At 36.4% G+C, this 24,277-nt stretch overlaps 2 protein-coding genes across 2 annotated transcripts in view; one reads left to right on the top strand and one right to left on the bottom strand.

Annotated features, from left to right (window-relative positions):
• The window catches only part of ERGIC2 (ERGIC and golgi 2), a 34,233-nt gene extending 31,368 nt beyond the window's left edge, over nt 1-2,865 (top strand). Inside the window, exons 12-14 of the mRNA XM_006769653.2 lie at nt 31-193; nt 1,195-1,277; nt 1,443-2,865. Of these exons, the coding sequence (XP_006769716.1) occupies nt 31-193; nt 1,195-1,277; nt 1,443-1,505 (309 nt within the window). The 3' untranslated portion in view covers nt 1,506-2,865. The remainder of the gene's footprint in view (nt 1-30; nt 194-1,194; nt 1,278-1,442) is intronic.
• A 1,031-nt stretch (nt 2,866-3,896) lies between these two features.
• FAR2 (fatty acyl-CoA reductase 2) overlaps nt 3,897-24,277 on the bottom strand; it is a 50,688-nt gene continuing 30,307 nt past the window's right edge. The window contains exons 4-11 of the mRNA XM_006769652.2: nt 22,348-22,525; nt 20,808-20,852; nt 18,888-19,006; nt 17,433-17,500; nt 14,947-15,118; nt 11,138-11,267; nt 7,959-8,086; nt 3,897-7,118 (exon numbers count right to left, since the gene is read on the bottom strand). Of these exons, the coding sequence (XP_006769715.1) occupies nt 6,956-7,118; nt 7,959-8,086; nt 11,138-11,267; nt 14,947-15,118; nt 17,433-17,500; nt 18,888-19,006; nt 20,808-20,852; nt 22,348-22,525 (1,003 nt within the window). The 3' untranslated portion in view covers nt 3,897-6,955. The remainder of the gene's footprint in view (nt 7,119-7,958; nt 8,087-11,137; nt 11,268-14,946; nt 15,119-17,432; nt 17,501-18,887; nt 19,007-20,807; nt 20,853-22,347; nt 22,526-24,277) is intronic.

The following is a 24,277-nucleotide window of genomic DNA, read 5'->3' as shown; positions in this document are numbered from 1 at the left end:
TCTCTCTCTCCTTCCTCTGCCTTCCTTTAGGAACGTGTCATTAATCATGCTGCAGGCAGCCATGGATTCTCTGGGATATTTATGAAATATGATCTCAGTTCTCTTATGGTGACAGTTACTGAAGAACATATGCCATTCTGGCAGTTTTTTGTAAGACTCTGTGGTATCATTGGAGGAATCTTTTCAACAACAGGTTAAGATTTATTCCTTTTTTGTCTAATTTCTAAAACTGTTGCTGACACTGAAATTAGGATGTTTGTACTTAAAAGGGGCAAAAAATATACACACTTTTTCATGTTTTGATATTTAAAGAACTTTTTCTTTTAAGACTTCATTCCAAATCTCCAAAATTAATGGATTAAGCATACCTAAACTCACTGCATTCAGTGATTTAAGGGAGATTACTTAGTGAGCTAGACAGATCCTGGAGGTGAATCCAAGTTTTCCCATTTATGTAGTGATAGCCTTGTATAAATCGCCTACCTTTTCTGAAATTGTTTTCTCATCTATAAAAAAGGGAATAATGGTTTCTAACTTGCAAGTGTGTTGTAGAATTAGATGAGAAAATGCCTAGAAATAGTAGACACTTGAATGTAAATTTTCTATTTGTTTTAAAGTATTTTTAATTGTATGATATGTAAAATAATATCTAATGGTACTTGGAACTCTGTGATAGTTCAGTCAGTGTTTTTATGATTTTGACCTTTTTGCCCTGATATTATGGGGTTCTCTCAAAGATAATTACTTGCAGAATTGTAAGAGTTAACTAAGTACAATAAATAGAGAAAGGAAATAGTTTGTTCTTTATCCCCAACCCATATTGAGTATTACATGGATTGAGTAGTTTATATACTTTGAATTATATTTTTTAGATAAATGACTAGCTTTTCTTATAAAAGTCTTTGTCAGTTTTTCATTTAAATGCATTTAAATTTGTGGTGCTGGTATTTAATTTTTAAAATTATGTGGGTGGAAGATGTATTAAGCACTCTTGAAAAGATTACTTTGTCAAGTTCAGGAATCATTGGACCTTGTGATTTTGAAAATAAATTCTTTTAAAATTTTACTTTTAACTGTGGGAGTAAAGCTGACTACTTTCTTTCCTTCCTTAATCTATACCATTATAGTTGAGTTTTATATTATTTAGGAAATAATTACATTATAGCATAATTTAATTAAAACTTTTTATTACAGGCATGTTACATGGAATTGGAAAATTTATAGTTGAAATAATTTGCTGTCGTTTCAGACTTGGATCCTATAAACCTGTCAATTCTGTAAGTGGTATAGTATAAATGGTACTGATCTCTAACTCGTAGTACTATTGTTAAATCTAAACAGTATCTTTTGGTGCCCTGAAAAAAATTGTCCCCAATAAAGCCTTGTGTTTAGAGGAACTAGTGTAATGAGTAAAACTGATGCTCTGGTCTTTTTCTCCCTAGGTTCCCTTTACGGATGGCCACACAGACAACCACTTACCTCTTTTAGAAAATAGTACACATTAGCACCTCCTAGGTGAAGGAGAAAAACTTTTTGCCTGAGATATCAAACCTTTTTTAATAATAAAATATTGTGCAATATATTCAAAAGAACAAAAAAAAAACATGAATGAAAAGCAGGAATCATACCTAGAAAAAAAAGAAAAAACCCAAACTGAAATCCTATATATGTTGTGTCTGTTACAAATGTCTTAGAAGAAATTATGCAGCTAATCAGTGAATAAGTCCAACTGGAATATTGCTTCAAAGATGACCCCTTCTGATATTTTCACAGCAAATGGGCAGAGTCGAAATCGGACCTTGAAGAGGCTGAAGGAAAGAGGTCAAACCACATCTAAAGAAAAAGGCATTAATAGTGCTAATGTCTGCGTCCTTTTGTTTTTAAAATATGATGTCAGAATAAAATATGGAAAACTAGTCTAAACTTTAAAAAGTTGTGATCAGGTCACCTTGTTAATAAAGGTAAACAGGGATGGGTTCACATGCCATAGCCATATTAATGTTAAGCCATAATGACAAGACCATTTATCCCATAGTTTGGTCTTTTGAAGGTAACTGCTTTTCTTTAACCTCTGGCTATTGACTTTTTTAACTATTGAAGCCAGGTGAATTCAAAGACTAAGGTGAATTCTTATAGGGGCAGATACATAGGTGCTATAATATGTAACAGGAATCATTCACAAATTGGATGGTGGGCACTTATACAGGGAAAAGAAAGCACATGTTTTTAAAAGATGCTAAATTTTCTAATCTGATCATATTGTTGGTATACTGTGGGAGCAGGAGGTGAGTGATAAAAAGATACACTACTGATAATGAAAATTTTCAGTTTGTAAAATATTAAGAAAAGTAGAATATTTTATACATGCAGTAGTGAGTAGGCGACAGGGTAACTTTAAATAAAATAAAAGTGTGAGGCAGCTAGTAAAACAAGATGTCATATCTGAGAGGTTATCAGTAAATGATTTCCGTTAAACTATCAAACTGGATGAAAGAGGTATTTGCATTCAGAATGTTCTGAATGTGGTTGATTCTGTATTAGATTGTGGTGTTCTGTCTTTCTTACTATTTAAGACTTGATTTAAAATTTTCAGACTATAAAAAGATTAAAAATGAGAGGGAGATATCATTCAGGTACCATTAAAAACTTATTTGGAATATGTGTGCCAACATCAGTTTCCTTTTGTAATACTTAATGTTAATAGAAGAATCTTCAACCAATCCCCATGGTGTAAATCACTTAGGGAAATAGGGAAACAAAAATTCCGGGTAAGTACCAAGGCCAAGGCTAAAAAGCTAGATTTAAAAATCATGGTTTTTAGAGGACAGGCTGTCACAAGTTGTAGTTTTTCAAATGGATTTTTTTTTTTAAAAGTAAAATGGTTTCTTGAAAACAGTTTGGACAGTAATGTAATGGAGAGGAGAAATACTGAAAAAACTGCAGTAAAGCTTATGTTGAATGGTATTTTGCAGAAAATAACAAGCATCAATGCTTAAAATGCAGTTTATCATTAAAAGCCACAAAGTTAACTGATTAATACAGGTGACATAACAGGCTTTGAAACATATTTGAATCCAGAAAATTCCAAATAATGAATATGTTTATTTCTTAAAATATTTCCAATGAAAGACTAGAAACTAATACAGCATCTCTCAAGAGGAATTTTAACTGGAGAGAATTAGAATTTTAGCTATTTTTATTAGACTGTTGGTTCTATGAGTCTGCTTGTCAGAGAAGTCCATCAAATTTCAGGGGTTTTGTTTTTTAATGGGAGGAAAGACAATAACCACTTAGAATTATTTTCTTTCTTTTAGGATTATCGCAGTTAACTATCTCTTAAAATTTTTAAATCTTCATTGTTGAAAGTATTACACATGTTCCCTTTTCCCCCCAATAACCCCTTCTAGCCTGCCCCCCTGCCCCAGGCCTTCATCACCTTATTGTCTGTGACCATGGGTTATACATCTATATATGCATATAAGTTTTTGGATGATCACTTCCCACCCATCCACCTTCCCCTGCCTTCCCTCTGAGGTTCTGCAGTCTGTTCTATGCTTCTGTGTCCCTGGATCTATTTGTTCATCAGTTTATTTTGTTCATTAGATTCCACATAATTATGATATTTGTATTTCTCTGACTGGCTTATTTTGCTTAGTATAATACTTTCCAGGTCCCTCCATGCCATCTCAAAGGGTAAGTGATCTTCCTTTTTACTGCTGCATAGTATTTCATGTTATAAATGTACCACAGCTCTTTTATCCTCTCATCTACTGATGGGCACTTGGGCTGTTTCTTGATCTTAGCTATTGTAAATTGTGCTGCTATGAACATAGGGGCGCATATATACTTTAAGAAGAATTTTAAAAATTATTTAGGTACTGATATGATTTTTAATTGTTTTCATGTTTTTCAAATACCATATTGAAATGTTAATGAAATTATTTTTTCCCATTAAAACTATAAAAGGAATTTCTTCAAAGCAAAATCTTGCTTTGCTATTGATTTTCATTTTAAAAATTAAGAAAGATTTCCAGCTGAAATTCCTTGAATAGCAAGATCAGATTTTTGGCAATCAAAACATAAGATTCTTGTGAGCCCTTTGGATGATGGATGATGAAATATACTTGTATATTAAGATTTGTTAGGTGTTCTGATTTCACCAAGTGTTGCTTTGAACACTGTATGTAGTGACCTATTCGGCTTATGCCTGGGGATGCCTTCAGTAGGATACCTAACTTTATTAACTCAATCCTTTTTATTAGGCTATTCATAATATCTACACATATATTTCAGCCTAAATATTTTGAAGTTGAGACCTTGAATTATATGAAATGTTTTTTTTAATTATTTGCATACCTTGGCCTATAAGAAGAGATGAAATATTTAGGTGAATAATTCTCTGCTACAGTATTTGTACACTTGAGACTACCTCTTGGAAAAGCTTAACTCAGAATTACAAAATTCTATTTTCAACTCAGATAATTTAATATGCTTTTCTCATGCATTTTATGATACAAAGCACTGAATTTTTAAAAAATTTATGAATGCAAACAAAATTTACAATCTTTAATACAAACTTAATTCATAAAGGACTGACTAAGATGTCTTAATTTTTTAATGGTGTAAGGGGAGGGCTAAATTACATTCTGTTTTCATGTCTGAGGTTAGTAATTCAAGTACTAACTTATATATGTAAAGTAATCTAGCACTGAGCATTTTTCCATACTTCTGTGTGGGCATATGGAGCAACCATTACATTTTAGTATAGGTAGTTGCTTATGTTTCCAGAACATTAGATTTGCAGTTCTAGAAAAATAGCCACGTGGAAATTTTCATGTAACTCCTGTGAACTTTGCAGATTATTGATGTTTTTGGAAATTTTAGGCTGACCTACATTAACTATTAAGTTTATTGTGAGAGAACACATTATTTGGGTGTTAGTCCCTTGGATCAGTCTATTTACCTTGAGATTCTAAATCAGTTATTTTAAAGTGATAAGTGGAGGTAATGATGTTAGCTTAGTATAAAATTGTGAGAAATGTTTTTTCTGAGTTCTGTGTCCATCTGTCCTAACTTTCTCTAATATTAATTGCCTTACGTGGTGACAGTCTTCAACTCAGTAGTATTTATTACTGTATCGGGTATTTAGTGAGTGCAGAATATAGGGGTTACCAAAACTTTTCAAATATAAATACCTTTTCTTTCTACTTACCACCCCCTTCCCCCCAAAAATAGGAGGGTTTTTTCCCCCTCATTGCACTGTATATCTTAGGCACTCAAATAATTGTTAGTCTTGATTTAAAATCACTTCTTTCATACAGATACCTATCTGCTTTCACTGCTTACAAGAGAACTATGTCATGTCTCTAATACGACAGGTAGAAAACACTGCAGCATATAAATGCTACCCTATTAATGGTCAGAAAAAGTGGAGCATTATGTACTTATATGTTAATTTGTATTAAACTGGTAGATTCTTGGGATGATTACATTTTTTTATCAGGGAGGGTTAAAGACACAATACTGTAAAAGAAAAACAATCTTAATTCAAATTTCCATGTAATCAAAAGTCAAAATGACTACTTGATCAGTGGAATTTATTGAATTGGTAAAACAATCAAAAGATAGTAAATTCTTAGAACTATTATGTTTTATCCAGTCTCATTGAATTATATATATTTCATTTTTACCATATCTGTAGTTATCAGTGTAACTCAAAAATACTGTATAGACATCTTAAGCTAAAGATCACCAGCTGTTTTTTTCAGAGCTGGGTTGTGTGCCCTGGAAAGTAATTCCCAGAACTTAGATGAGATTGGGGTGGATATTGACCAGAAGAGTTACTCCAGAATGCCTTTTATGGGTTCAGAAAAATCTCAAGTAATCCTAGAAGCTGCCCTCAGTTACTTCAATGTGCCATTTTGAGTACCAATTATTCCAGCTAGTGAGTATAAACATGTTAACATTCTATGTTCATGTAATTGTCTAGTAGTTGTGATTATTTTTAATTGGGCCCCAATTATTAAACTTGAATAATAACCCATGTTTTTAGCATGAGATAACTGCAATCAGTATGCACTGATCTCTCAAGATGAAAGTTAGGGTAATAGTTATATAGAAATTTAGGAATAAATAGTTTTTAGTAATTCATTTTTATTAAACATAAAATATTTTTAAACAAAACAGCTATTCTCTAAATGTAGTCACTTAATGAAGTCTGTCCTTTTCTGCTGTACATTGTACAATTAGCAATGTGCAATTGGAATGATCGACACACTAGACACTCTAATGATTTGGTGCTCACTAGAGTAATCTTCCCCATTTTATAGAAAAAGACTGAGACTAGCATTTAAATTTGTGTTTAAAGTTTTGTTTTTCCTCAATGCAAAGATTAAGAGACTGGGTTTTTATATGATTCCAGCCTAGGAGCTTCCTGTCCATTTCATCACTCCTATTGAGGCCTGAGTAAAATAAGCTTAAGTAGAAGGTTACAGCATCTGTGAGGATGTTGAAACCATTCTTCCACTTAGATTGATTTTAAACTTTTATACTGGGTACCCCAGACTGGTCTCAAGGCTAGAACTGCCTTTCTTGAGCATATTTCCACTTCTGGGTGTTCTGTGTTTAATGAGTTGCAGTTAGTCCTCTCAATGAGAAGAACGCTAAATATGGAAAGAGGGTTGTACTTTGATGTTTTATATTCAAGGACATAGAGTGTTAGGAAGCAATCCGGAAATTATTTTTTTCTAAAATATGCTTGGCTATGACTTTCCTTCTCTCGCATTAAAAGAAAAAAAAAAGATATAGAAATAGGAAATAGGGGTAAATACATGACAGGACATTCGACAGGTGATGAGGTTGGGCATAGTCTGCCACTTCGTAGTCTTGAGGACCACAGTTTGCTGTTACAGATGTATCTGAGAGGTACCAGATAAATGAAGACTGCCAACTGTTCTTAGACCTTGAGCGTGCTGGGCGCCCTAAAGTAGGAGAGAAACTTATAACAGAAGCTCACGATGAAGAACCAGACGTTCCGAGCCATCTGAGATCTTGCCATAAGAAGGCGCCAGGCGATGAGGAAGAGGGCGGTATTAAAGAGGTAGTGAATATTTCGGAGCCTGGGGAATGGACATATATAGTCAAAGTTAAAACAGTGCCAAATTCCCAACTATTATCTGAAACATAAATGTGTTTCTTTCTGGCTATCACAAGCAAATAATTAAATGCTTATAGATATGACCTGATAAGCCTTTGAGTTTCATCTCTCATTTCCACAACATTCTCAATAATCAGATTTCCATAACATTGCCTTGACTAGTTTCTATTTATCATACTTCTCTCTACTGTAACCTATCTTGCAGACATGGCTAACAGTCTTTCTTAAAGGTACTTTGATCATATTACCGTATCACAAATTTTTACTGGTTCCTGTTCACTAGAGGATAAGTCCTAAAGTTCTCAACCTACTGTTCAAGGTTCCACTCTGTTTTCAGTTCACTTTTTCATCCTTACTATCTTTATTAACCCTTTGCTTCTACCAGAATTATACCAGACTGTTGTGAGCCCTGTCCTTGAAGGGATTAATGACAAATTTAAGGCAGCTGAAGGACTTGAAGTGTGGTTAGGCCCATTTTACATAGTCTGATCAGTCTCCTGCCTACTGGATATTCTTTCTCTATATCACATGGTAGGGTGTGGTAGAAGAATCAAAGACACGGGTTCATGTGTGACTATGAACAAATTACCATTGTTATTGATAAAAATAGGATAACAGAAAGAATGCCTCATAGGGGTGTGGTGAAGGTAAATGAAACAGTGTATCACAGGGCATTGTATAAAGGGAAGGACCTATTATTTAGTAAAAGCTGAAAAAATGTTAATTCCTCCTTTCCTTGGCTCAGATTTCATGTCTGGTGTAAAATCAGATACACATACATTAACTGACCGACTATGCTTACCTTTTTAAGTGTTGCTTTGCTTCTGGGACCCCAGCCATATCCTCTTTCAGTAAGTACTTCTTGACTCCTAAAACGTAATTTTCAATGTATTCCAACCAGTTCAACTGGCGTACATCAAAGTTGAATACCTGAAAGGCAAAAAGATAAAAGGATTGCCAGAATTGCACGGCTGGACAGTCACTTCGTCCACTTAATTTTCTTTTACATAAATGAGCAACAGTCAGTTTAGAAGACTTAGCTGGATCCCTCCAAATAAGATTATTTGAGCAGCTATTTCGAAGGCCTTGATAATAGAGATTACCATTTCCTTGCAATATTTAAACATGGATCAAGCACAAACACTATCTTCAGGAAGTCTTGTGAGGGAAATTTAAGGAACTGTTATTAGTCTGGTAAAAGCTAATTTCATTTCATGTAAAGATGGATTAATTTTTAAAAGTGATGGAATAATATGTTAGGGACCAAAACAAATTATGCATCATTTTCTTTCCATTTTTCTTAAATGTTGATTGTGTCTCTTGGCCTACCTACTTTTCCTACAATATCAGCACTTACTTATGCAGATTAAAGCAAACTTTGTAAAGCAAAGCCTTAAGGAGTAGCTTAGCAGAATTTATATTTTGTATTTGCTTTAGAGATACCCATTATGTCTCTCAGTGTGCCATTAAATGAAGCCATTCAAAACAGTTCTTTTAGTGTTAAGTGGTAAGGAAAGCTTTGCTTCTCTTGAAACACTAGTACGTTTTCTCCTGGACAAAGAATGCCATGAAACTATTTTCCCTTTTCCTTTTCCACCAAAAAGCTGACCAAAAAAATTCACTGCTTCAACGGGAATGACTTAGGTAGGATCTTGTATACTATAGATGGACATTATATTTTTTTCATTTTTATCCTTGACTTCATATTCTAATTCAATTTATTTCTATTTTGTTTACATATGTGTTTATTGTAAGACATATCAAATCTTTGAGATGATTTTGAGTATTATCAAAGAGAGCAGATGAGATTAACAAGTTACAAAGGGCTTCATAGATTTGTCCAAAGCTGAATTGCTTTCCAAAAGTAATTCTGTATCATTTTGTTTGGATATGTTTGTTTTCCACAGTATCACTATTACGTACTCATGGATATAAACAGCGGCCTTTTCTTTTATTCTATTTCACTTTTCTAAGGGAGATTTCAGTGAAGCCCTGGTTAGGAAACCTGATTCTGTGGGGCAAATCAAACTGGAAGCTGAGCCATCCCAGAATTTGGCAATTAAATCCAAGTATTCAGGACTATTATCTTTGCTAAGGTATTTTGAAATTGTATGTTAAATCCACTACAGATTTGATTTTTTTTCATGACATTTTTAATGATTTTAGTTTAAAATAGTAAAATGTCAAAAATGAAACTCTAAGCTCATTTACCTTTTGCATTATTTAGATGGTTAAATTCTGTGGAGAAATGCAATAAAGATAAGCCTACATAAAATTTGAAGCTAATTTTTAAAATACTGTACAATAGCTTGAGGGTTTTTTTTTAAATAAGATGGTTTGATCAATCAGCCATGCATTTCAAACAGGTGTTTAGAAGAATTTTGTACAAGGTATGTAAACATTTCTGAAAATAGGTCTACTTCATGTTAATTATACAGGTACTCAGTGATGATTTCAATTAAAATATCCTTCTAGATCTCATCTGGTTTATCAGCCTAACATTTATAGCGTTAGATTGTGCAAGTAACCGTTTGGTTTTGTGGCATAAATTTTAGGATTGGATTTGAATCATGCTCTATGAGGCTGGTATGTTAGGAGTAAAATCCTTAGCCTCAAAGCTAGGCTAGCTACCCACTTAATGTTTACTTCTCAATATGACTTGGTTTCTTGTACATGCTGTCAAAAATGAGTTAAATCAAGAAATGCTTTTTTCTTTAAAAAGAAATTTCAGTGGAAAAGTGTCAACCAAGAGAGTGAAAATTTTAAAGTTAAATTGCAAACTAATGACATGATCAGGGAACTCTTGACTCCTTAAGAAGGAAAGCTAGGGCCGAAACCAGTTTGGCTCAGTGGATAGAGCGTCGGCCTGCGGACTGAAGGGTCCCAGGTTCAATTCTGGTCAGGGGCGTGTGCCTTGGTTGCGGGCACATCCCCAGTAGGAGATGTGCAGGAGGCAGCTGATCGATGTTTCTCTCTCATCAATGTTTCTAACTCTCTGTCTCTCTCCCCTCCTCTCTGTGAAAAATCAATAAAATATATTTTTTAAAAAAGAAGGAAAGCTAGGAGCATGTACAAAGCATAAAATATTTCTATATTTGTGAATTTCAGAATATGCAAAGATTTCAGGGCTTATTGTTTGTTACCAAAGCTAATATAAAGAAATAAATGGCGCTGATGCTAAGCAATTAAAGTGAAGGCATGTTTTGAGAAATAAAAGTCTGAGTTGATTAAATCATTATAGGGAGGAAGATTGACAATGCTGGGGAGAGGGCAATACTGATGGAGGGAGGTCTTTTATGGGATAGGATAAATAGGAGTTGAGTTTAGCTTTAAAAAGATAAACTATTTTAGAGATGCCAAATGATTTTGATTTGATAAGAACAGTGGAGGAGAGAGTGTACAAGCAGAAAATTAGAAATTTTTATCAAAATCATATGCTATGGCTATTAGGGGAAAGATAGAGGTACCCAGGGTTTGTTGAGAACGCAACAGCTGGGAGAGTGAACAAAGAATTAAAGATAACTATATGAAGACCCAGAACAGTAGTGAGGATCTAACAGAAGACCAAGACCCTTGATTTCTTACCTACATTGAGCTTGTTTCCTGCAACTGTGTTGATAGCATTGACTGATTTTCTTAGAGAAAAAAAAATTCTGTGTATAGCCCAGCTGGTGTGGCTCAGTGATTGAGTATTGATCTATGAACCACAGGTCACCATTCAATTCCCAGTCAGGGCACATGCCTGGGTTTTGGGCTTGACCCCCAATAGGGGGCATACAGGAGGCAGCCAATCAATGATTCTTTCTCATCATTGATGTTTTATTTTTCCCTCTCCCCTCCTCTCTGAAATCAATAAAAATATGTATATTTTTAAATTCTGTGTATATAACTAGAACTTTATTCATCAGCTTTTCAGGTCAAATACTTCAAAATTCCAAGTGAGTAAGATTTTCCTATTGGCTAAGGCAGTGCTGTACTTACTCTCTGGTCTTCAGGACTCAGCTTGGACATCAGCATTTCTGTGTTGCTTGTGCTCCATTCCCAGCTCCGGTTGACGAAATACTCCAGCATGGAAACAGTTCTTAAAAGCCGATTCATGAGCTTTGTCATCCTGAGTTAAAGATCAGATAGGAGTCAATATCATCAGCATAGCACAGATGGCTGCTTCCCTCTTACTCAAGGAATGCGTGCGAAATTGTCTTTGAGAAAGAAAAATTATCCCTCCACCAATTTTCATCTCCACTAATTCTCATAGCATCCCAGGTAGATAGGTATAAATCTGCACTTTGTGAACCTGCCAACTTAACAATTTACAAAAACTTCCATATACAGTCTAATTGCTCTTCACAGTATTACTCTGAAGTAGTCGAGATCTGTATTATCTTCATTTTACAGAAGGATTATTAATAGGTTTGTGGTTACATGGCTAATGCTTAAACCTAGGACTTACGGGTACAAGTCACCTTTGGCCTATAGAACAATTGATTTTCACCTTAATCAGGCAGATCGTGATAGTAGTAACTCAGCAATGATTATGCTGTTTTGGGAATTTGGTTTTATTTATGGTCAATCTTTTTTTTTTTAAATATATTTTATTGATTTTTTACAGAGAGGAAGGGAGAGAGAGAGAGAGTTAGAAACACTGATGAGAGAAATATCGATCAGCCACCTCCTGCACCTCCTGCACATCTCCCACCGGGGATGTGCCCGCAACTCAGGCACATGCCTTTGACCGGAATCGAACCTGGGACCCTTCAGTCCGCAGGCCGACGCTCTATCCACTGAGCCAAACCGGTTTCGGCTATTTATGGTCAATCTTAATGCCCACATACTTAATGACTCCTGAGGTACTCATTGTATCATGGGAAATTCTTTGGCAGGAGATAAAATAATGCATCAGAACAGGGTTCTATTTAGCTGTTATTATCTAACATCTTTGCTGCAGACTAAATATTTGTGTTCCCCTAAAATTCATCTTGAAATTTACATCCCCATAGTGTGATGGTCTTTAAAGGAGGAGACTGGGAGTTGATTATTGCCCTTATAAAAGCTCATTCGCAGCATTGGAGGGCACAGAAAGATGACTGTCTAGGAACCAGGTTGCAGGTACTCAACATACCTAGTCTACTAGCTTCTGGATTTTAGATGTCCCAGTCTCCAGAACTGTGAGAAATAATCTATGTGGTGTAAAGCCCTCTATTCTGTTGTAGCAGCCCAAATGAAATAAGACATTCCTCAGGCATTCTATAACTCTGATGTAACTGATGTAATTTCAATAGATTTGTTTTAATTCTTAATCATCGTGCAATGATATTATATGTAGAGGACTTTATCAGCACAATAGTATTTTTTATAAAGAAAAAATACAGTTCTTATTCTCATAAAATACATAAAATGCAAAAGCCAAAACGTGATTCATTTTATCACATGAAAATTTAGAACTTCTTTTAGTAATAGTGTTACTGTATTCTACACGCTCTTATTCAAAACCATATAAAATAGCTATTACTATCTTTTTTTTTTTTTTTTTTTTTACAGGTGAGAAAGTTAGGCTTCAGGCAGGTTAAGTAATTTAGGGCTCATGTGGCTAAACTGGTGAAGTCAGAAGTCAGACTCCGAACTTACATGTAGCTCCCCTTGTATTATAAAAATTTCCTTTTCAAAGCTATAAGGAACAGACTTAGAGGAAATACGTCAAATATAGTTGTGTACACATACACACACACATGTTTCCAGAAATTATTAAGGCCAACCCAATAGAAATAGAAATAGCAACTCGGAGTAGAGAAAATTTGAATGTCTAATAATGTCTAATGAACAACTGATGGAGGAGAAAACTTGAATGTCTAATGAACAAAACTTGAATATTTGATGAACACAAGGGAGTGCTAAGGACTTGGGGCTCAAATAAAAGTAACAAAGAGATGCCATTTGTTGTTTTTATTTTGACAATTGCAAATGGACAGAACCTTTGTCCATTGAGAGCAACCAAATATACTCCAATCCAGCAAAACCACCCCTCAGCATCTTCGCCAAACCAGTGGCACATTCTATAAAAAAATTCATGTGCACTGGTATTTGTTTACCTCAAAGCAAACCTATATGTATTTCCATGTGGTTGTAAATGCATAGATCAAATACACGAGGCGAGGGAAGGTTCTAGAAGGACTCTACCATTTTCTGCCATAAAGATTATTAAAATGTCTATCAAAAACAAACCTACCAATTTTCCACAAATATTACAATTTAATTTCTCAAGAACAAAATTCATAAAGATTTGTATTGGGTCCCTTCTTTGTCTTTTCTACTTACTAAAATTTGCTCTTTATATAGGTCTTCCATCCTTGATATATTTTATAAAGTCTTTAGCATTTCTGCTTACAATGTTGTTTTCTTTTCCCATTTTATGTAATAAGCCCCATACAAATATTTTCCCCATAGCCACAGTGTCCCCTTTTCACTTTGTTCAAGGAGAAATTGACAGTTACTGAGTGATGAGCTCTTAATAAGGTCTCTGCAAAATTTAAATAAACTCTACAGTGCCTATGTTTTAGTCACGTGCTCCGCTAATAAGGATGGAAATGAAACATGCTGAGAAAAACTTCCTCCTTTATAAAGAAGCTAGCACCAAAGGCAAGACTATTCATATTTCTGATTCTTGGTTGCAGAAGTTGCCTTTGGTAATGATAATGATGGCTCCTCAGACACATGTAATATTCAAGTGAGACAGAGATAAAGCAGTATGTCCTGTGTCAAACAGCAACATGGTGACAGCATCTAAGCTCTGCTTACTGTTTACCCTGTTCCCTCTAAGCAGTGGTTCTCAACCTTCCTAATGATGCGATCCTTTAATACAGTTCCCCATGTTGTGGTGACCCCCAATTTCGTTGTTACAAATTGAACATAATTAAAGCATAGTGATTAATCACAAAAACTATGTAATTATATATGTTTTCTGATGGTCTTACACAAACCCTGTGAAAGGGTCATTCAACCCCCAAAGGAGTCGCGACCTACAGGTTGAGAACCGCTGCTAAAGTCTTTTTTTTTTTTATTGATTTTTTACAGAGAGGAAGGGAGAGAGATAGAGAGTTAGAAACATCGATGAGAGAGTGACATCGATCAGCTGCCTCCTGCACATCTCCTACTGGGGATGTGCCCGCAACCCAGGTACATGCCCTTGACCGGAATCGAACCTGGGACCCTTCAGTCCGCAGGCCAACGCTCTATCCACTGAGCCAAACCGGTTTCGGCCGCTGCTAAAGTCTTTACTCACCTCCAGGTGGCAGTAAATCTAGCCCAGAGTTCTCCAGATCTTTCCTCCATCACTTCCTTTGAGACTATTTGCAATTTTCCCCTTAGCTTCTGTTTCCTCATTTGTGAAATTGGGATGATGAGCATGTCCTCTTTGGGCATTGTGAGAATGAAAATGCATCTTCCCATGTGTGTGTAATTGAGGCTGGTATCATTATTGTACATTTGAAGATTACCTAACAATTTAGAAAACCCCAGACAGAAGGGTCTCAGATGTTTTTCTTTTTTTAGTGGATGAGTACTTGCTAAATTCATCAAGCAAGTTCCTTAACATTTAACTTCCTTTATTATCATGGAGGATTTTAAAGGTATGGGGCTTGTCACTACTGTTGCTTTGGTTATCCCAAAAGTTGTATGTTTGTGTGTGAGAGATTCGCTTTTCACCTCTGATCCCCAGCTGAAGGGAGGACTAAGGACTGTGTGGCCCTAATCTTCCATGCAGCCACACTCTCAAAGCTGTTGACCCAGCTTCTCACCTGGGCTTCCTTCCTGTGAGTCGTAGATAGAAGTCGTAGATGATGGCAGGGGCCCAGTGGCTGACGGCATTCCAGTACTGGGTTGTGATGGTGTTGGTTGTAAGGTCAGCATATGGCCTCCTAAAAGCTCTCTCAAATGGAATTTTTTCAAAGGTTGCCAAGACTTGGAATCCTGGGTGAGGTGGGGGGAGGGAGGGGAGCAGGGGATGAAATAAGGAGTAAGTCTGGAGCACATAAACCCATTGTGGTGGATGGCATTTGCAATGGGTCAAAACAATAAAGAATAAGTAATTGCTTTGTAGAGTCAAGACTCAATTTCTGAGAACATTACTGAGATTTTTATCCTGGCAAGTAATCACCTGCAAATTTTAAGCAGTGAATAGGTTAAGAATTGGGTCCTTTTCTTGAAATCTTTAGTCTAAAACAACGTCTACAAGAAATAGTTTTAATCAATATAGTGAATGTTATTCAGAAAAACTTAAATCCATCATTTAATTTCAGGGTTACTTAGCCTGTTCTAAAAGTCCCAAGACAGAGTCTAAGGGCAATATTTCCTTGTTTGGATTACTACTTTAGGAACCAACAGGAAACTTTCATAACATTTTACTTAAACCTTATAAAGGGCTACTTAAACCTTAAACCTCAGGGCTTCAGGGGAAAGAGAGACGGCAAAGGCAGGACTCCTCTGTGTAAGTTCATTTTAAAGACCACAGTCTTTTACTTCTTTGGGATTTCTACTTCTCTGGGAATACATCAGACTCAGTTATCTACTCTTATCTCCAGAGGTTTTTTCATAATACATTTTTTCTTTATATATTTTTACTTAGGAAAAGCCACGTTAAAATTTTTAATGTACATTTGCAAAGTCAATAATTTTCAATATTCATTTGTATTCCATTTTCATTTTATCTATGTAGAATTTTCAAAGAATATGTATAAATGCATTATTCAATTATGATGAAGACAGACAGCAGTTATTATGGTAATAAGATTATTGCTTTAAAAGATACTTAGAAATCTACATGAAAAAATATATACCCTATACAGAACAGATTCTCAAGAAACATCTGAACCAGAAACCTGGACTGTTTTACTCCCAGAGGAATTCATATTTACTTTTAAGAATCACTATTGGAGTGGTTACTACACATTCAAGGGAGGCAAGAGAGCTGTCTTCAATCTCAGGCACCAGCTCCCCATATGAATTTGAATAAGTCATTTAGTCTCGGTCCCATATGTAAAATAAAGCAACCCCCCCCCCCAGATTATTTTTAAGATCACTTTCAACTATGAGATTCTATAATTCCATAAAACAGATATTAAGAATTATTGGCATGGAAGAAGACTATTTTGAATCTCAGCAATAGAATTTACATATAACATCTTTTTATTTAAGAGCTTAAAATACCTTGTTTGTGGCTACTAATGCCTCTTTTTATGAATGATATTTTAATTCTGTTATTGTGGTAGAGGAGATATATTTTTTATATTTTTATTTCCATATGTTTTCAGAATTATTTAGATAATCTAAATAACTGGATATATGCTCTAAAGAATTTTACTGCTAGAGAATTTCACTTAATTTTCATTGAAGTGATAACTTTACAGATAGCAATTAAGTGTTCTGAATTAGAAATCAGATTCTAAAATATTAAGTACATTTGATTTTTTTCTACATCTAGTACTTAAAAATAGCTAGGTGATTTAAAGTTTCAGATTTTGACAAGAAAATCAACTCCTAAATTGACAAAGGAGTTCAAGATTGGTTAGCTAATTTTCTGTTCTATGCAGGATTCATTCAACCAGACATCTTCAAGGTTCCTCTTTTTTAAAGGAAATATTTTTATTGATTTTGAGAAAGAGAGGAAGGGAGAAGGAAAGAGAGAAAAACATTAATGTGAGGGCAAAACATCAATCGGCTACCTTCTGCAACTCAGTCATGTCCCCTTGCCTGGGAATCAAACCAGCAACCTTTTGGTGCACAGGAGTGCACCCAACCAACTGAGCCACACCAGCCAGGGCTCAAGTTGATTCTTATGGCTAACTGCATAATTAGTGAAGAGTATCCCTGACTCAATAACAGTTTATATTGTTGGACTTTTCTAAATCTACTTTGTCATTTCACATTGTTAGGGATGTAGCAATGCAGTGAACAGTGGCCGCAGCAGGAACAGTGGCCCCCACAGGAGCAGTGTTTGATCACTGACATTGCTTATTGCTGACGTCTACTTGGTTTTACTTATTTTTAAAAATCTTTATAACTAATGGACTGCTTATTTCTTATAGTCATGCAGATGTTCCCACTGACCCTTCTTTGGTATATTATACTTACCTCTTACATATACACAGTTGTAATTATTTTAGCTCTTATTTTTGTGTGTGTGTGTTTTTCCCCATTAAAATTTAAGCTTCGTGACACAATTGGTCTAATTTTTCCCCTGTGGCAGACATAGTAGTGATGTAGTTACATTGCTATGGGCACTTACCCATTTTGCCCCAGTAACAGGGATTCAAGTTACCAGAAGTACAGTGGTAGATTAGCGTTGACTTAGGTCTGGAAAATAGAAGAAAATTTAGGTAAATAAAACAAAATGGAGAACTCGTCAAAGAAAGATAAGGGAAAATAATATTTTTAAAAGGGTGTTTCAATAATTCTCATGAGTAAGGTAACCTAGGCAACCTTCCTTCTTTTGGTTAAGCAAAATGGAAGAAGTGGAGGAAAAGTGTGTGTGTGTGTGTGTGTGTGTGTGTGTGTGTGTGTGTGTAAGAGATTGAAGAGATTGGAAATAGGCTGACATATTTGTGGAGCAAATGGAGGTGTCATGATGAGGAGTTAGAAGAGACTAGGCAGTTAAAAGCAGAAACCCGGAAGTTTAAAATGTATGGATATTGCTAGAGCAGAATTTTTCAGAACAACCAATGGGAAGTTAGCAGGCACATATTAACTCCTAGACAAAGAAGCTTTGGTGGTAACCCATTTGGGGACCCCTCTCTGCTGCAGGGAGCTTTATTACTTTACTATCTCTAATAAACTTTGCTTTTGTCCATGAATGCATTCTTCGGTTTTGCAAGACAACAAACTTAGACCCAAAGAGAAATTTTGGCATCAATGATGATGAGAATGATCATATTTCTAAATTATGGACATGTTTATTGGGCAAGAATACTGGCTAGGTTTTTTTCCTAAATCCAACTAAGTCCTGCTGGTTTGGAAAGTCTGACTCAAAAAAACATTTAATTCTATTTGTCATTTACTAACAGAGCCAAATATGCAAACAACCTTTTTTTTTTCTTTGTTTCAGTAAATAACCCATACATGGTGGTCTGAACTTTAGGCATTTATCAGGAACTGAGCAGGTCAGTGAAACAAAATATGCTCTCATTTTATCCCCTTTTTTCTCCTTTGTCTTTAAAACAGGAAGCTCTATTTTAAGTTACTAACTAAAAAGAAAAGCTTTTTTGTTATTAAGAATTATATGATTCACCTAATCGGTGTGGTTCAGTGGCTGAGCTTTGACCCATGAACTAAGAGGTCACTGGTTTGATTCCAATTCAATTCCCAGTCAGGGCACATGCCGGGGTTGCAGGCTCGATCCCTAGTAGGGGCCGTGCAGGAGGCGGCTGATCAATGTTTCTCTCTCATCCATGTTTCTATCCCTCTCCCTTCTGCTCTCTCTACAAAGTTAATAAAAACATATTTTAAAAAAAGAATTATATGGTTTAATAATTTAAAGGGTGTTACTTTATGATCAATGAAGTATTAAATAGTACTTATGAAACAACTCAATGCATATATTTGGAACTATGTAAAATATTGAAACATATACCCTGTCACATTTGGGGTCTTCTACAGAACAATGCATATATTTTGAAAATAGGCCTAATATATTCACCCTCCTTATCATTAAATATTTGAAAGAAAACCAACTTAGCATCCTCACCTGTGAACTGCTGTGTACCATCCCACAGCCAAAGTGAGATTGACGACTGTATCAACCGGAATCACATCTGCCACAGCCATTGGAGTAGCTCTCAGGGCCCGGAGAAACCCTTTCCCTGTCTGCACAGGAAGAAGGACATAAAATATTAAGCCAGGTCTCAAGTAACAGCTGGAGAGAACACTTATGCTGTTAGTAATGACAGCTACCATTGACCCACTGCTTATGAGACTACTATACCAAGGCTGATGTCACAGCCTGTCCAGCCTTCCAGCCACATTCATCTCAAATGCCAACACTTCTATGAACCACTAGTGAGTGGTCCTGGGTTCCTTTAGGGAGTGAAAGTCCTCAAATTTGGGAGAGGTAATATATTTAGTTAATTAACAAACACCAAGAATAATTTTTCACATCTTAAAAATTAATTCATAAGCATTAAGTCTTCCCCAATTTCCCACTGTATTAGTTTACCATTTCCTAATGATGCTTTCCGCTAGTGCTTACTAATTTACAAGTAAGAGCAGACACTAAAAGTTTAAGAAATATTTATTTTTAAAAATTAATAAAAATCTACCTTTTAAAAACTTCCTTATTACTTGGGAAACTTTTCCTTTGGTATCTTAGTTCACCTCACAGATCACTGATGTTATATAGATGTAAGAATTGGGAATTATTCATGTTAATAAGTCAGTTAACTAAAAAGTTGTGTTTATTTTATGAATTAAATATTTATATCCTACATATTTCCCACATCCTTTTTCAGTGGTTGTTAGCACTTTCTTATATTCCTAATTTGTTGTAACTGATTCCCCTTTCTTTGGACATAAGAAATCAGTTCGGAAAATTTTAGATAACTGAGTAAATGTGCAGTTTTGTAAACAATGTAATAAGACACACTCTAGGGTCATGTGAAAATAATTAATTATATTCTAAGTTTACCAAATGTCCACCCATAACTAAACCTTAAAGAAGAGGAAGGCAGGTAGAGAACAAAAAGAGAGGAGCTGCTAGAGCAAAAAAGAAATCAGAAGGGTCATTCTCACTGTCTTTGACAAGTGGTCATAATTCACTGTCTTATATTTGAATTTTAGTTCCTGTTGGACCTCGCTCTGAGAACACAGGCAGTGTCTGAGGTATGAGGTTTGTAAACTCAGAGAGTTGAATTGCGGTTCATTGTCCTAAAGAGTGGAGTTGTGGTTCTGGTCCTAAAATGCTTCAATATGAACTGTGACCACCCACCCTCCCTCCCCCCGCCTACCAGCTCAGGCTGAACCAGTCTTCACGGCAGGGGACACATACACAGGGCTGTTGGCCCAGGGGAACCAGTAACGTTTCTCCTGGTCTGTGAGAGGTTTGCTGAAAAGTGTTTCCTCTATCCGTCCATTTTTAATTTGAAATCTTTGCCCGAGTTGGTGATTCTCTTTCTTGTATCTATTAAGAACTGGTTACTGACATATTTTGTGCATTTATATAATTTAATCCACACACAGAGAAACTCTTGTATGTGTTTTATAATCAAGAATTTAATAATCTTTGTGAATATGGTTTTTATTGCATCCCCAGTTCGCTGCATTCAAGCTATTAATGGTCAGCGCAAAGGAGGAAACACCCCCATCTTGTGGTAATGAGAGAGAACTACAGGCATGGTCCTCAAGGCTCAAAGGCTTTCCAAAAAGAAAACTCCTAAATGGTCGTTGATATTACAGTATATCTGTTTTTCTGATAATAAAATTTACAAGTAAAAATAATTTTATTCTGCCTCTATTTTCCAAAAACCATAACTGAGATAAGGTACTTCAATTGTAGTTAGTAAAGTAATGTTTATGGTTTTGGATCAATGAAGTTAAGCCAACACTAAGCATGTTGTTAGTTACTATTTCTCCACCACATTTCAAGGAGTTATTTCCACGTTAGTATACATACCGCAATAATGAGCCCACTAGGTCCATTTACGTTGTCAACCCAACCCTAAAATAAAGAAGAAGATCTCTATTGATTACACATGTCAGAAAAGTGTAATACCTTTGGAACATTTGCAATCTAATCTTGATACATTTCAAACAGGAGCACTGAGACCCCAGCTAATATAATTGTCTAATCCAGTAGGTCTCACATCACACACAAAGATCAATGGCAAAGCACTGTATATTTCTGCACTTTATTTGTGCAAGAATTAAAATTCTGCCAGGAGGAGCCATGGGTAGTTTCAAGCTGTTATAATGACATCCTGGGGGCTAATTGGACCTGCTAACCAATTCATCAGTCATCATTTTCCTCCAGCTCGGGCCTGATTTTTATCTCCCTGGGGGAACACTTCAAACATGATTTCTAGGAATTATCCATTTCTGGAGAATTTATGAATCATACCATCCACGCTCTCTCTCTGTATTGTATTAGCTTGCTTAGAGATGTTAGAGGAGAGATTATGCTTAGGAGCCGTAGGAGGAAAATGTCTTTGAGTTTGTCTCCTCAGCCCTAAGCAAGTCAGTGGACCGTATTGTGTCTGTTTCTTCATCTGTAAGAGTCAAAATGCACGAGGGAGAGGAGAGAGGAGGAGATGCAGGATTATTCGCCGAGCTGTTTACTCGGGACCAGGCCCTGCGGAGCACTCCCTGTACACCGTCTCAGTCTCGGCACAGTGGGGATCAACAGCCCAGTTTTACAAGTGAGACAGCTCAGAAGTCTGCATTGTCAGTAAGTAGTGGAGCTCAAGTTTATCTGCCCTAAAACTTCACAGAAGGACAGAGCAGTGCCCAGACGTCAACAGTGACTATTCCCAAGCTGAGAAGCTTTGTGAGCTTTGCGATTCTGATTTACCCTGGCAGTGGTGATGCCACCAATTTTGCCATTAAGAACAGTCTGCTAAATTTATTTTTTTTATTTTTTATTTTTTAAATGTTTATTGTTTTTTAGGGAGAGAGGAAGGGAGAGAGAGAGATAGAAACATCAATGATGAAAGAGAATCATTGATAGGCTGCCTCCTGCACACCCCACCCTGGGGATCGAGTCTGCAACCCGGGCATGTGGCCTTGACCAGAATCGAACCCGGGACCCTTCAGTCCATAGGCTGATGCTCTATCCACTGAGCCAAAATGGCTAGGGCCAGTCTGCTATATTTAAACTATAGTGGAAAAGGCAAGAAATGAAATTACCTCCTATGGAAATTTTAAGACTAGAGTTAATGAAAAGCTAATTTAAGATCTCCAGCCAACTCCAGATCAGTAACTCCCAGAGGAGTTTCAGGCTAAATAATTCCTGAACCAAATGTGGAATTTTGCCCTAATATAGCGGGTTCAGCTACATCTGGGGGTGTTTGAAGGTGTGTGTGTGTGTGTGTGTGTGTGTGGGGAGAGAGAGAGAGAGAGAGAGAGAGAGAGAGAGAGAGAGATCAGAAAGTGACTGGGCTAGAAGGACGCTGGCCTGGAGGCAGAGCAGAGTCCTGTGAAGGGGTGAAGGGACTTACTGGGAAAGGCTCCTGCCAGGTTGCTCCCACGATGGAGGGCCTCACGATGGCAATGTTTAGGTTGCCGCCCTCCTGGTGCACCACCATCTCTCCCAAGGCCTTGGTGTAGGTGTACGTATTGGGCCGATCCCCAATCAGCTTGGGCGTGATCTCGTCAATAATAGCATCATCTAACCACCTAATATTAGTCCAAGGAAAAAAGAATTCCAGCAACAATTGTTACACAATAGACCCAAAAACACTGTGAGTCACAGACAATCAAATAAAACACCCATGTTCTAGCTTGAGTTCTGGAATTGAGAATAGTCACTGGAAAGTGAGGCTGAGTGGGAACCTGTCCAAATCATATACAATGGCTGAGCCCAATCTCACCAGGTGAATCCTACCTCCTCCAGCCTAGATGGACAGGTTTAAGAGCCAGGCAGTCTACTACATTATTGCAAACTAGAGGTCTGGTGCATGAAATTTGTGCCGTGATCACCCCTAACTGCCTCTGCCTTGGCCCCCAGCACAGCGGCTTAGTCTGGAAGGACGTCCAGAATGACGTCTAGAAGGTCGTTTGGCTGTCTGGTCTAATTAGCATATTACATTTTTATTAGTATAAATAATCTCTATCTTCAATGACTTTCTCTCCAACAGGGTCAGAGGTATATGTTCATGGAACACGTTTGTGAATGCCACTCATGAGCCCAGGAGCATGCTGGGTGCATTCATGGCTTTTAAAGGTTCTCTTGTCTAAGGTGCTTCTGTGGCCACCCCACTCAGTCATTGCCATCCAGTTAAAACCCAATGCACCAACCAATTTTTCAAATTTTAGCTTCTAATTTTTAAAATTCCATTCAATGCCTCAACAAATGAAAGCAACCACCAGTACTTTCAGCAGACTTATAATCTATTTTAGCAAACCTATGAAAATATTTTGAAAGTCTGTTTGGAGCAGTGGTTCTCAACCATGGCTGCACATTAGAATCACCTGGAAATCTTTTTAAAATCCTGATTTCTGGGCCTCATCCTCCAGAAATTCTGTTTCTTTGTTACTAATGTTGTGGCCCCACCCCATAACAAAGAAACAGAATTTCTGGAGGGTGAGGCCCAGAAATCAGGATTTTAAAAAGATTCCCAGGTGATTCTAATGTGCAGCCAAGGTTGAGAACCACTGGTTTAGTCTATGTTAATAACTTGGTAATTATTTCCAGAGATTTCCAATGAATTCTGAAAGGCCTTAATAACTACTAATAGTCTACCATGTGGAGTGGTTACAGTACTCTGAAGCAGTGGTAATAGTGATTATGGAACACTTCTACTTACAACAAGACATGTATCATAAACAACTGAGTTACCATGTCATCATCCCAATCCTTTCTTTAAAGGTGTCAGAACCATTTTTGATAATCTTAGAGTCTACTGCAGTTCTTGAAAGAGCAATACAATTATTGTCAATTAAATACTTAATGTTTCTCTTTGATGGCAGACCTATTTGCTCAAACTTTTGGTATCATATAGTTTTTAAAAATTAGAATTCTTTTTTTAAAATTAAATCTTTATTGTTCAGATTATTACATTTGTTCCTCTTTTTCCCCCCACAACTCCCCTCCTCCCAGTTCCCATCCCACCCTCCGCCCTCACTCCCCACCCACTGTCCTCATCCATAGGTGAGCGATTTTTGTCCAGTCTCTTCCTGCACTCCCCACACCTCTTTCCCCCCCAAGAATAGTCAGTCCATTCACTTTCTATGTCCCTGATTCTATTATAATCACCAGTACATTCTGATCATCAGATTTCTTAACTTGATTCTTAGATTCACTTGTTGATAGATGCATATTTGTTGTTCATAATTTGTATCTTTACCTTTTTCTTCTTCCTCTTCTTAAAAAGAGAGAGAGAGATGGGGTGAGGAGGAGGAGAGGAAAAAAAGGAAAGGGGGAAGGGC

The sequence above is a fragment of the Myotis davidii genome, unplaced genomic scaffold, assembly GCF_000327345.1.
Source record: "Myotis davidii unplaced genomic scaffold, ASM32734v1 scaffold163, whole genome shotgun sequence".
Taxonomy (NCBI): Eukaryota; Metazoa; Chordata; class Mammalia; order Chiroptera; family Vespertilionidae; genus Myotis; species Myotis davidii.
This window is presented reverse-complemented; position numbering and strand designations above follow the sequence as displayed.